The sequence below is a fragment of the Diabrotica undecimpunctata genome, chromosome 5 (genome assembly GCF_040954645.1).
Source record: "Diabrotica undecimpunctata isolate CICGRU chromosome 5, icDiaUnde3, whole genome shotgun sequence".
NCBI lineage: Eukaryota > Metazoa > Arthropoda > Insecta > Coleoptera > Chrysomelidae > Diabrotica > Diabrotica undecimpunctata.
The window spans coordinates 98637930-98652540 of NC_092807.1; the positions used below are offsets into that span (position 1 = coordinate 98637930).

General features: G+C 33.1%; 2 protein-coding genes across 2 annotated transcripts in view; both read right to left on the bottom strand.

Moving 5' to 3' along the window:
* The window catches only part of oys (lysophospholipid acyltransferase 6), a 312406-nt gene that overhangs the window by 149468 nt on the left and 148327 nt on the right, over nt 1-14611 (bottom strand). The gene's annotated exons all lie outside the window — the stretch shown is intronic.
* On the bottom strand, nt 4455-14087 carry LOC140440715 (troponin C-like). The gene is made up of 6 exons (XM_072531079.1): nt 13965-14087; nt 12881-12914; nt 12685-12828; nt 9482-9601; nt 8130-8261; nt 4455-4734 (listed from the first exon to the last, which is right to left on the bottom strand). The coding sequence occupies exons 1-6, from the start codon at nt 13968-13970 to the stop codon at nt 4700-4702; spliced, it is 471 nt and encodes a 156-aa protein (XP_072387180.1). The 5' UTR covers nt 13971-14087; the 3' UTR covers nt 4455-4699.

The window sequence follows — 14611 nt, forward strand, 5'->3', positions numbered from 1 at the left end:
GGAGATTTTAGGAACACAACCAGTTATACAAAAAGGGGTGTACATATGTGAAATTATGAATACAGGCAATTTCAGTGTATGAGGACTGTATTACATACGGCTGGTTCAAATAAATTGGATATGTAGTTAAAGGGTTATACAGATAATAGCAATTTAAGTTTATAAAAAGTCTTACCAATACTTCTGCTGCACACACACTCGCGGTATTTACAGGCTTTTACTTGCGGTTGTTCTTCGTACGGGAGCTGTCTTTACCGGTTTCTCAACACGTGTCTCGCGGTAATAACACTGAGATCACAAGATAGAGCATATTTACGTCTGTATACAATTCAAAAAAGGATTCGCGGTATTTATCGCGTAATTATAAGCGAGGGAGAGAGAAAATGTCTGTTGCTAGTGGCAGTCAACAGTAGAGAGAGAATAGGTCTGTTCCTAGCGGTTGTCAACAGGCAAAATAGAGTACGTCAGTCGCTAGCGATAGCCAACAGGGAAGAGAGTCTTTTTCGTTTATTATCTTACAACTGTCTGTATTTCTAAAGGAGCGGGGTTGAAGTGAAAGTAGAAAGGGTTTGGAGTAGGGTAATGATTGTAAAATTGTGGTAGAATGACTTTTCGCATGTGAAAAAATTGAACATACTGGGGGCGGGCGAGAAGAGTTATGCCACTGGGATGAGGTATCAAATAGTTACTTCGATAACCAAGGTAAAACAGTATACATTAGGTACATTATTGTAAAAACCAAGATAACTAAGAACTATTAAAATCTAGAGAAACTAAATTCAAAAGAAACTATATCTTTAGCTGAAAGCACCGCTATTGGTTAAAGAGTAACCTAGCTACTTTCTTCATTACCCTAGGTATTCGCCATTGGGTGTGCATACACCTGTTTGAGTAAGAGAATCTTTGCCTAAGAGCAATTCGATGACCTTTGTCAGAGGCCAGAGGAGTGGGAAAATCTCTCCATGTTTGATAAGTACAAAATCACCTATCTTTAAAAGATCAGTAGCGATGTTTCACTTACTTCTACTTTCTCGTAGTAGCATATGCAATACAAGTACTGAAAGTGTCAGGCATCTGGGAAATGTAGCTTTATATATTGATTGACATGTATTCAATAATAATTTCCAATCCGATATTAATAGATCAACCAGTATTTCATTATCCCAGTCTAAGGGCAATGGCCAGAGACGTTGTGAGAAACGTTTAGAGGGTACTATAAAAGATACGAGTTTTCCTAAGGAGTCATACATTTGAGAAACATATGCCCATAATTTTTTTTTTGTTAAGGAAGGCGCCTCTTCCCAAATAATGGAGCCATTAAATAAGTCAAGATTGACTTCTGAAGTGGAGACCAGATTAAGTTTATTTGAAAAGGCACGAAAATTTGAATATATTTTATAGATTTGGAAACCGTGAGTGTTCAAAAGCAAGCATAGTTGAGAACAGAGTATGTGCAACCTTTTTAAGTTATTGGCACTGCTCAAGATGTTGTTGATATTTGTAGAATTTTTAGACTAAACCATGCCACCGAGTGCGTTGTTTAGTTAGCAAAAGTTTGAACCTGAGGGATAGTAAACAACGGAGGAGGGCACGTTACATAGACGTTCACAATATCAAGAGGCCGCAAGACAGACTGAGCCATCAAAGCCGAAATATTGTTGGGTAGTGCAAGTGCTGTTGTCACTTGGCCCTTTACGAACGGTAAGGCAACGGTAACAGAAGAAAGGGCAGTTTCGAACGAATCTAATGAATTAGACTGTGAGATGTATAAGTAAGAACAGTTTGTCTTGAGAGAACTTTGTTGACAGCCGTGTCAGTACGAGGCCGTGAGAGGAGTATTTGATTTTTGTGTATTATTAGAGGAGGTATGGACTTATTTGGAGGAGGGATGATTTTCTTCACAAGGTGTGTCGTATATTTAGAGCATTTAAAGTTTTAGGTTGAGAGATACCTTTAATTTGTATAAGAGTTGGGGGATGTATGTTTGCCAATTTAACTGGCACATCGCAAGGAGGCAATTTTCGCATCGCAATTTTTAATAACTAATGGAGGCAAACTGATAGTTGTCAGAATTGGAGTAGAGTCTAAAACATTTTGTGTATGCAGAGCTTGACTTGAAATCAAAATATTGGATCCTTGCAATATTTGTGGGGGAGAAATGTTAAGAAGCACAGGCGATGCAGATATTACAGTTTCAATAATCGCATTTTGTTCTGGAGTAGTTTAAAAAGTGACTATTTGTGCTGGTAATACATTTTTTAAGAGAGGCTGGCTTATTCCATCTTGAGTACTAATGTTATTGAAAGGGATTTCATAAGTCGGCTTTTGAGACTCTTGCGTCTGACCTAAAACAATTGGAGAACTAAACGAAGTTCTTATAGTTATTTCTTTCATCTGCTTGATCTGATTGGTGAGGAAGTCATCATTAAAAAATGTCTTTTTAATTTGTTTTTGGCTATTCATATTCAAATTGGTACTTTTAACAATGTGTTTACTGGAAGTGTTCGCTTTAAATTTTGTGTCAAATTTGAAAGCCTGTTTAGATTCCAGTTTTTTCTACAACGAAACGTAAAGCATCCATATATTTTTCATAAGTAATATCTACTTCTTCACTTTCGAGAATAGTTTAATCATCAGCCAGGTTTTCCAGATCATCCATATATGATTTATAAGCTGCCCTGACTGTAAGACAGTTTCAGCTTACAAGCGAAGCAGTAACATCTCCATAAGATGCCAACGCCCCCTAGTGTTGGCGAAACGTTGGCAGAAGACATAGAGAATACGACCTAACAGCCAGAAAAAACAGTTTAACATCTCATGTAATATTTTTGGTCCATACTTTACCAACTTAATTGGGATGTCTACAGGTCCTTCTGCTTTACCATTTTTCGATCTTTTGAGGGCATCGCTTAATTCTTCGGTTGTTCTCTCAATTATTTGTGTATGTTCGAATATTTCTTCCATTTCGGTCTCTTCGAATTTACATCTATCCTCAGACAGTAAGACCTCATAATGGTGTTTCCAGTGTTTTAGATCTATTAACTGTAAGTTAGATTTTTCGTTTGCTTCCCTCCGGAGAGACTTTATCACCTACCACGCTTGCCAACTCTTGTTTCACCCATATACCTATTCACCTCTGCACATCTTCGATCCCACATCTCATTTTTACTTTTCACTACTTCTCTTTTTACATCTCGATTTAATTTTTTATATATCTTGTAATCTTTCTCCTTTCTCGTTGACATCCATTTCTGATAAGCAGTTTTCTTCTTGTTTACTAACGTTTGCATATTCTCTGACCACCATTCTAAATTTTTTGTTTCATGTTTGTCTTTATACCCCAAAGCTTCACTTGCAGTCGAATGAATGGTCGGATCCACATTCTGATTCACGGTATACCCTTACGTAAATTGTTTTCAGCTGGGAAGTTTGACGTTGGATTACATAGTCGATTATCGAGCGCAGATTCCTAGTAGGTTGTATCCATGTAAATTTCTGGATATGTTGTGTTGTGATGATGTTGAAAAAAGCCATTAATAATTTTAAGAGACATTGTTTCACAAAAATCTCTAAGATGTATTCCGTGGTCATTGGTTATTTGTTCCCCATATCTTCCTACGACTCTATTATTTTCTTTTCTCCCTACTCTGCCGTTTAAATCTCTTAGTATAAAGATTTCACAGTTTTCTTTAACTTCAGAGAGTATTTCAGTCATCTTATTGTCGAAATCCTCTTTACTTTTTGGATCTGTATCTTCATTTGGGGCATATGCTCCGACAATTACGATGTTGTGTCCATCCTTTTTCATTTCCAGTATTAACAGTTGTTTATTTACTTCAGTCCACGATTTAATATTGTTTTTAAGATTTTTTCGAATGGCAATAGAGACTCTTCTCTTAGCTCTGTTATCTTTACTCACTCCTCTGTAGATATGTATACATTTTCCTATGTCTTCATTTCCTTTTCCCTTTCTCTTGGTCTCGGTGAGAATAACGAAGAGTAGCGAAGGCTTACCTCTGACAATAGTTGGAACAGCTGATGATGATCTTCTTTTTGTAGTGCCTATCTGTTTCGGATGTTATGCGGCTCTGAAAAAATTTGTGGTTGTTGTATTGAACCACGTACGCAGATTTTTCAGCCAGGAAATTCTTCGCCTTCCTGGTTCTTAATTTCCTTCTACTCTTCCTTGAAGAATTAATTGTGTCAATCCATACCTTTCGCTATTCCTCATGATGTGACCGATGGCATATGATGATAATGGTATATTCCTAAGGATTTTTAAATATTTTTCTATTATTGCAATATTTTGTCGATATCCTTTAAACTTTTTCTCTGACAATCCTCTTAGTTATTCTCTTTTACTCGTGGTATTGTTCTTTCACTTTTTACTTGGTACATACATGATGAAACCCCCAAATATTTTTATTATTCGTTACAAATTAATACAACCATAATTTTTGACAGTACTTTTTATTGGCATTAAAACAGTAAAATTAATAGGTTAGGTAGTACATAAATAGCTTATGAACTTCAACAATATGTTGCAAAGAAATACTACAAAATCTTTCATAGTAACCTAACCTGGACTCCTATGTAATTATATAGGTAAAATCGATTATAAAAATAATTTTGCACATCAAAAATAATATTTTTAAGTCGAATAAATTCGAGTAATTTTTACTCCATATCATACTCCATATTAATCATCACCTCCTGTCATCACTTCCATAAATTCTGAAACCAAATAATATTATTTTTATAACATACTACATTTTTATGAAAATATAAATGTACAAGATTCATTAGAAGAAAAAGAACACAAAATTATTAAATAGAAAATTTCGGGTATTCAGAAATTTGAATCACTCTCTGGTTAATTGGTTTTTTGTTCACCATTTTGTTTTACAACATTTCTTCGTTTAATAGTTGGCGCTCAACTTTTCTTTCAATTAAATATTCTCTTTAATCATCATTTTTCTATTTAATGAATTTAAATATAAATTGAATTAAATTCTCATTTACTCTCTGTATACCCCCGTAGTGTACAACGAACTAACTAACATCTATTGATAATCCCGATTGTCAATGTCAAATATCAAATCAAACTATTCGTAGAAGGGATGTGTCTTTCTGCATTTAAAGATCAAACCATTTGTAGAAGTCTTTTCATGTTAAAATTTAATTTTTAATTCATATAGGCATTGCATTTACTCATAAATTTTTTTATTGTTCCCCTTTGGTGGGACTCCTAAATTATTGTCACGGAAGGTGTTCACCACACCAAACAATTAAGTGAAGGTATGTAGCCAGCAATCCTACTTGCTGCTACCCATTCAACCATCTCCATGTGACACTTTCACCAATATCAATGTTCATTGTTCATTCTACGAAAAAAATGTTCAACCTACGAATGAAGTCTACGTTCATCTTCATCTGAAGTCCGCAACAGCGTTCCATCTGAAGTCTGAAATAACTTTACTGTATAATACTATATACTACTGTATTATACTAATATATATTTGCCACAAGTAAAATTTTACATTTATTTTTTTATGTAATGCACAGACAAGATTTGCATTCTAATTTTGATTTTTGTTTTATTTTTAATTAATATGATTGTTTAATACTTTATTTTTCCCTTCCAAATTTATCATTGTGAAATCATTTTCCTTCCATTTATCATAAATTGCTTTAAGATAAGACCTACTTACACCTGAAAAAGAGATAGTAGAATCATTAACAATAAAAATGGCTTCTTAAGTGTTACTTCCTAGTTATACTATTGAGGTATGGTTTAATTGTTACAATCTTTTTAAAAATGTCTACAGCCATTCTCTTCTTTTTTTCCTTTATTATAATTATCCCCGTAATTATGATTCCTCTGTTCCCCGTAGTGGGATAGAGGTTGCTAAGAATCCCCCGGAGTCGACCGCAGCTGCAAAAAATATGGTTTATAGCAACATATAACACTAGAACATTGACGAAGGACGAGAAACTTGTGGAACTTGTAAACGAGTTGAAGAATATAAAATGAGATGGAAAAAAATAGTATTATAAACACTAAAGCAAGCCGGATTTAGCAGTGGCTTTGAAATGAATGACCACCTACAAGTAATAAAATGCTTAAAAATTATGGAATACAGCAAGCCATTGCTATTAATATTTGCATACTTTAAGAAAGCATTTGGCTCAGTCAAGCATAGCTTCGTGTTAAGAGATCTTACAGAGTGCATTATTGATCAAAAGTACCCCACAACTCTTCTTTGAAATATAACTAGTAGCGCAACAGCTGCAGTGACAATGTACTATGGCAAAACAAACACATTTACCTTGGAGATTAAAAGGATACACCATCTCGCCTAAACTATTTACCGCTCTATAACAGAGTGCTATGAGAAACAATAATTGAAAAAATATTTTAGTTAACGTACATGGGGAGTTTCTGAACAATTTGAGGTTTGCACACGATATAGCCGTCATTGCAGACCGGGTAGATCATGTCTCCCAACTTCTTTAAGAGCTCTTGTCACGAGTTGGCTTTAAAATTAACTTGTACTGGCCAAGAACGTTTCAACTAATAGAACGCAAATTGAAGATCTGTAACCTAGGAGTATTTGGGCCACAAGAATAAATCAGGAAGAGACAATCAAACAACAGAGTTAAACAGGAACATGCATGCGCACCTTATAAAAACTGAGGAAAGTCTTTGGATCAGATATTTCCATGTACTTGAAAAGGAAGATCTATCTTGATCAATGTATACTCCTAGTTTTAACGCATGGAGCAGAAACATTGACTCTTACCAGAATAGTAATCAGTAAGATAGAAGTGGAACAGAGAGAAATGGTGAATGTTGAATGTTGAATGTTGAATGTTGAAAACTCGTGTTACTGACGCAATTAAAAGAATTACAACGCTGAAATGAAATATGTTGCTAGAATCAAAGATGGACCATGGATCAAGACAATTTTAGACTGAAGACCTAGACACGATGCTTATCGTAATCGAGGACTTTCTTTATCAAGGTCACATCAAGCGCATCCAGAACAACTGAATTCAAGGTGCTCAAGATCGGATGCAATGTAATTATAAACGTAAGATCTATATTCAGCAATGAAGTCAAAACGCCTAAAGATGATGAATTACGTTTTACAATTATTTTATATTAAATAAGTTTTTGTTCCTCGTAACATGGTTTCGAAGTAGTTAAAAAATACTAATATTCCCTAATATAATCCACTTTGAGATTAATAGACTGTATCTAATGTTTTCCCAAATACCAGATTTAGTCGTGCTTCTCAAATGTTTTCAAAGTATCCATCATTTTTAAATTATTTATAAAATTTGTTTTATTTTCAGTTGACATAAAACGAATTGTAGCTACAAAGCAGAAATGTAGAAAATATCAAATATCGTTAATTAAAAAAATATTTTATTACAGTATTATTGGTAATGTGGCCTAAATATTCCAGCTTTCTTGTTTTGATGTGCTTTATGACCTCGCAATGCTTTTGTAGCCTTCTTAACACTTCTGCATTTGTAAATCGTTGGGTCCTTGGTATTTTCAAAATCTTTTTATAGCACCACATCTGAAATGATTCCAACTTCTTTATGTTATCCACTTTTAGTGTCCAGCTCTCTATTCGATACAAAAAGTCGAGAACACGTAGCATCTTATCCTCAGATCCAGAGGAAGGTCTCGATTGACAAACATTGTTTTTATTTTTCAAATGCTTGTCTTGCAATTTCAATGCGTGTCCTTATTTCTCTACCTTAGCCATTGTTTTCATTTACCCAGGTTCCAAGATATTTGTAGTTATTCACTCTTTCTACTTGTTTTCCCTCGATATCTAGCCTTCCTACTATATGTTGCTTAGAAATAATCATGAACTTGCTTTTCTTAACGTTCATTTGTAGTCCATATTTGATACTGACTTGATGTAATCTATTTATTAAGCGTTGCTATGCTACTTTTATGCAAGCTGTTTGAAAAGTAAAAATAGTAATAGGCAATCTTCGTAGTGAAACAGCACTTGAAAAAATGGCGATAAACAGGCTATGTTGTGTAACCTTGAAATTTTTTAATATATTCCTACAACCTGTACAACAAATACTTAAACAAAACTTACCATCAAAATCTACGGTTCCAGACCCATCAGCATCAATTTCTTCAATCATCATATCCAATTCTTCATTAGTGATTTTGTCATCTAGTTCTTTTAGAATTTCTTTTAGAGTCGTAGTAGTAATATAACCGTTTCCTGTCAAAAATATAATTAAATATTTTAGCCACTAAAACCATTAAATTCCCAAATAAATAGTTATGACAATCAACTGCAGAAACCATTATACCACTAACCTTGTTTTTTTTGCGTTGCAAAGAACTACATAATAAAGCGTTGGAATAAAGTAATACGAATAAAATGACAGGTAGTCAACTATTGTAAACTGTAAGAGTAATATAGTCATCTTAACTATCATCTTATAAAAATAACTAGAGATATTAGAAAACCTGAAAAACCTAATACAACTGAAAATCGATATAACATGTGACCAAGTCAAACTCAAGTGTGGACACAAAAAAGTGCCTTCCTGCACTTTTTTCTAATGACTTTGCTGATTCGCTTGTATTCTATTGGGCTTGTTTTATATTTTCGTCTTACGTCCATAAGGTCCATGACCTCTTGCGTTATCCATTCTTCCTCAAGCTTGATAATTATTTTTTTTTCTGTTTAGGGTTCTTCAGTTGTGAGATGTCTATTTTTCTTGTCACTGTTTTCTTTGTGACTTTGAGAAATCTTTTTCAGCCGAGAAATCAACTCGGCTGCTCAATTGCAATTGCAATTGTACTTATTAACATGAATCAAACCGCATATTACTCCTTAGATGTGTCTCTATCTATGGACGGTACTACAACCAAAAATATTCATTTTTATTTTGTTTTCTTTTTGTGCGAAATTGTTGTATTATAGGGCCGACCATAGCCAATCCGATATAGAATATACAATTATTTTTTTTTGATTCGTTGATGATTCGTTTCCAAGAAATGACGCTGATTCCAATAATTACACTTTGGACGAGTCTGAGCAGCCACTTTCAGACCCCTTAGTTTGAAAAAAAAAATCAAGTAGTTGAATGTATGAACTTTTACCTGTAAAAAGTGTGATTTTGAAATATCTTTTGTACTATAAATAAAATGTATTAAAAAGAAACATGTTTTTTAAAGGAACATGGCGTTAATGTAGAGTAGATATTACTATAAAAATAAGTGAAAAACATTTATAAAATGGACGAGCACATATTACCGCCACGAGACATTAGATCTAAATATTTACTCTTAGGGAAACGATTAAACACACAACACGTAAAACCCACCATAACAAAATTGCACAAAATATGCGAACATTAAACATAAAAAGTAATCAAAAGGTATTTAGATTAAATATTTATTCAAAAAAGTTATTTTTTTCTATAAACATACCTTCTTTGTCATAGAGACGGAATGCCTCTTTAAGTTCTTGTTGCATAGCTTCAGCATCTTCTTCAACCATAAACCTTGAAGCTAGTATGATGAACTCTTCAAACTCTAGTTCTCCAGATCCTAACATAATAAAAGTTTTTTTTTAATACAATTGTAACAATGAGCCGTCGGTATTCTCAAGTCCGGTTGAGAAAGAAGAAGGGTGAGAGCTATAGATCCCTAGATATTAAGACAGTCACTGATTTTGATAGAAAGCTATAATAAATAACAAGAAACGTCTAAGCATAGAACACCATAGCACATAGTCACCAAATCTTATCTTAGAATAAAAAGGGCAAAGGCGAGTCTCTAGAGTCCAAAAGACACTCGGCTATTGGTACAAGGGCTCTACAAAAATCTTCCAGATATGCCAGGATTAAAGATTTCTGTCAAGGATTTACTATCATTTGCAAAAAAAATATTGTAAAATCTCTTAGAAAAAAAATGCAGGACAGTCCAGCTTACTTTAACGGTTAATGAGTTTTGAAATGTCAAATGTGCCAGGTATTCGGACTAAGCCAGACAAGGTTTTAAAAGAAATTAGCAGATTTAAACTGAATTAAACAATCTTAAATTAAACAGAAATAAAAAAAAAGGAACAGCGACAGATAAATCTAAAGATTTTGTTCAATTCTATAGTAGAGTGAAAAAATAACAAATAGCAGACGTAGGTGTAAATATATTTACTAATAAAAAAGGCTGTTTCAAAATATTAAGAACGGGAAACAAATAAATAAAAGGCTGACAAAAGTTAAAATAAAGATAAAAATACATGTCACAAAGAGGACGAGTGAAAGATAAATTTTAAGACAAACTAAAAAACTTCGTATAGAGTATTGGAATTACAAAAGGAACTTAAATACTAGAACAAGCAAAAGTTTAGTCTATTTAAAAATAAAAAAGTAAATGTAAACAATAAAATATTTATACGTTTTTGCGGCTATATGAATTTAAAAATAGTGAATAGAATACTATAGAATGGCGGCCTATTAACAACAAAGAAAGATGTATCGAATAGATAGGTGGAATACTTTAACCAGCCACTTAATATAGAGGAAGAAGAAAAAAAACTGGAAGACGAAAGGGATGAGGTAAGAGGAATAGACGAGAGAAAAGAGGAAGCACCAACGATTCTCGAAGTTAAAGATGCAGTTAAAAAGCTAGCCAGAAAAAAATCACCCGGACTAGATAATCTCCCAGCTGAACTATATAAAAAAGGTAGCCACGATACCATAATGACATTATAACAGCTTATAAAAGAAATATGGACACAGAATCCCCTCTCCAATGATTGAAATATTGGAATACTTTGCACGATACACAAAAAAGGAGAAATCTTTGAATGCTCTAACCACAGAGAAATTACGCTTCTAAATACAGCGTATAAAATATTTTCCACATTGATATGTCACCGTATAGCACCATATGCAAAACAGATAATAGGAAAATATCAGACTGAGCACTTCACCTTCTAGGTCATAATCATTCTTTTAATGACGAATTTCAACATAAATACATAAATCTGAATGACCAATTTGAGACAAACAGTTCTCCCCTCCTCAACTTATTTCGTTATAGAATATAAATTGTAAACACATCCAAAAATAGACCACTTGAGAAGGGCACTCTGCGGCAAAACAGCTGTAGCGATAAAATATAATAAGTTTTGAAAAAAAAGTTTTCAATATTTTATTCTTATATCTACGAAAGTGAGGACAAGAGTCCTCACTTGTAAGCGTCCCTGTTGTATTCTATACATATATTTTTGAATGAGCGTCTTTACAGTATGGAGGTGATCATTGGTACCATAATTTGAATGGAATCCTGCCTGCTCTCTAGGTTGGTAGAAATCTAATTTTTTCTCCAATCTTGATGTTACTAACCTACTGAAGAGCTTGTTTTTGTGGTTCAACAGGCTGACTTAAGTCGGAAATAATAATAATCGGAAACGGGATTCATCAGCATGTACACAAGTTTACAAAAAAAAGTGGGAGGCGAATAAAAATAATGATAGCTTTAAATGTCACGTTGTAAATATTGCAACGATAGTTGGAATACAAAAAAAATAGCTACTATTCTTCTTCTTCTTCATGTGCCATCTCCTCTAAGAAGGTTGGCAAGTGCAGTTAAACCAAGCTCTTAAATTGTATGAGATGCAATTGAGGAGATGCGTATTCTTCCGCGACTTCTTCTACCCTGTATTCTTCCTTGTATTATTAATTGCAGTAAGTTATAACGCTCGCCCCTCATGACATGTCCCAGATATTGCAGTTTTCTGACTTTAATTGTATTTAAAATCTCTTTATCTTTACCCATTCTTCTCAACACCTCGACATTCGTGACTCTATCCACCCAACTTATTCTTAATATCTTTTTGTAGGCCCATAACTCGAGTGCTTCTTAACTGTCTGAAACATCTTTCTTTAATGTTCAAGCCTCCAACCTATAAAATAATACGGAGAACACGTAGTATCTCAGAAGTCTTATCTTTAAAGAAATTGAAATGTCCCTGCTGCAGAGTACTTTTTTCAGTTTGTTGAAAGAATTTCTTGCCTGCCCTATTCTTGCCTTAATCTCTTCTGTGTATTCATTATTTTCGTTAATTATTGTACCCAGATATTTATATTTTTCAACTTTTTAAATTTGTTCTCCATGTATTGTTATGTTTTCTTGACGCTGTTTCCAATAGCTACTATTGGAAAAGGTAATTTAATAATAAGTCAACGAATAATATATTCTGGAATCATATAAAGAGTATTGCTGACATCGACATTTTGGAAACTATAAAATGCAAAACACTGAAATGGTATGGTCATCTCGATATGATGAATGACTAACGACGGCCAAACCGAATGTTAGAAGTGAATCTTCACTAACCACAGGAAAAGAGGTAAACGTATACAAGCAGATGACTGGCAATAGATGTAATAAACTCGTTGTTTATTATATTTGTAATATTTTTGTGATAATAAATAAACGTCTTTGGAATATAGAAGAGAATACTAGAATTTATAAATTGTCGAATAAGTAAATTTTATTTTATATTTAATTATATTAAATATTAATTATATTTATATATATAATTATCTATATAATTAATATTTATATTTTGCAAACGATTAAATTAAAACTATTAACAACATGTATATATTATTTTATCTTACCGTCTTCATCTACTTCATCAATGATATCCTTCAAAGTTTGCTCCGTTGTCTGAACACCAAGCATACTTAAGATGGTTCCAATCATTACAGTACCGATGCTGCCCTTTTTTTCGACGTCAAATGTATCAAAGGCATTTTTAAGCACTAAAAATTAAGGTTAGTGTTGGTTCCGATATAAATTAAAGGATTTACTCACAAGCAACCTGTTCCTTGCTTAGTTCTGCGGCGTCCTGAAACAATGACAAGCATCACAGCAAAAAGAAACAAATGAAAAAAAAATGTATGTATTGCTTTTAAAGTACTGACTGTATAAAAACCCATAGAACGATGTCGATGTATCAACTGTAATGTATTCAATATCTAATTAACTTTGAGAAAGCGCTAGACACAATACAACACACACAGCTTGCAAACATATTACGTCAAACAAAAATAGATGACCAAAATGCGAGAATCATTACCAATTTATATCGATATCAGAAAGCCATAATACAAGGAGATCAACAAAAATCTAAATAGATGAGGCTCACGCTTAATATATGAACTTTCTTCTTTACTTTTTAATATGTGCTCAGATGAAATGTTTAAGGAGACACTAAATAAAGGAAATGAAGGCATATCAATTATCGGAATGAAGGAAAGGTGAAAGAAAAAAGAGAACCAGGGACACGACGCAAGTCTGTTGGTTGAACAATGTTAAGCAGTGGAATAAATAAACAGTAGCAAAACTCTACAAAACTGCGGCAGACAGATTAAAATGGGAACTGATGATCGCTAATCTGCTTAAAGAATAAAGCATACTAAGAAGAAAGAAAGATAAAACCTAGAGGTGGTACAGTCGTACAATTCTGAACTAATGCAACACTCCTTAGCAGTTGGGAAAATCGAAAAGAATGAACAACACATAAAAAATTACACTTCACTTGATATAATGAAAATCAAAACAATAAATAATACTGGAAATACGAATGATACCGCAAATTAAAGGAAAAGAAGAATAAACTGCTATTAACAAACTAGAGTGAAAATGCACCTATACAGAATTATAATCGAAAGATTAGAAATATAGAAAAGAAAAATGACTAAATATTTAAAACAAAAACTCTGAAAAAGCTTGACTAAAGATATGTAAAATGATGACAAAAATTATCAGAATAATAATTAATCAGAGAAAATGTGAAAAATTGGTTGTCGATTTAAGACGATGAGATAAACCCGAATTTAAAAAACTTATACCTATGTCAAGAAAATCAATTATTCGGTAAGCATTTTAAACTTACCCCCATGGCGAGTGATGAACGGTTCGAGCTTTAGCAATTGTTCATAGAAGAGAGTTGTGGAAGTACTAGAAATTTATAGTAGACATTCTTAAAATAGTGCTTGGGATTCTTACGAAATTATTTTCATAATTATGTTGCTAATCGTATACATTAAAAACGGTTGTAATCGCAGATCCGTAATTAAGAAGTTTAGTGAATGTACAAAGCTAATTGCAATGGTTTAATATGTATAATCAAATAAATTTAGTTACTCTTTCTTTCTGTCTCTCCGTACTTTTTTACTTTGATATGCTAGGTTTAATTTAATTAAATTAATTTTTTATTTACTTGTGTCCTACATTAGTTTTTATTTTCTGCTATTGGGGAATCGTGTGTTGCCGTCTTTACTACTCTATTTGTTGTCATTCGGCTTATACTTACTTCTTCTAGTACGTGCTAGTACTTCTCGCTCTGTTGCATAGTATTTAACCATCAATTTTTTTAAGTTTTCTCATATCTGCTGTTTCTAACATTCTTTTTGTCCTCTCTGTGTCAGGTTGTCTTTCTGTCGTATAGATCATTATTGTTCTGATGACTATTTTATAAATTCTGCCTTCTTATTTTTTTCCGATATTTTGATTTCCCCACATTGTTTCATTTACTCAACC

Excerpts from the sequence above, each read along its gene's own strand:
- LOC140440715 (XM_072531079.1), bottom strand. Across the intron at positions 12,829-12,880 it reads AAGCAAGGAACAGGTTGCTT|TGCTTAAAAATGCCTTTGAT; the intron begins GTGAGTAAATCC and ends CTTAATTTTTAG. Across the intron at positions 9,602-12,684 it reads TGATGAAGTAGATGAAGACG|GATCTGGAGAACTAGAGTTT; the intron begins GTAAGATAAAAT and ends TTATTATGTTAG.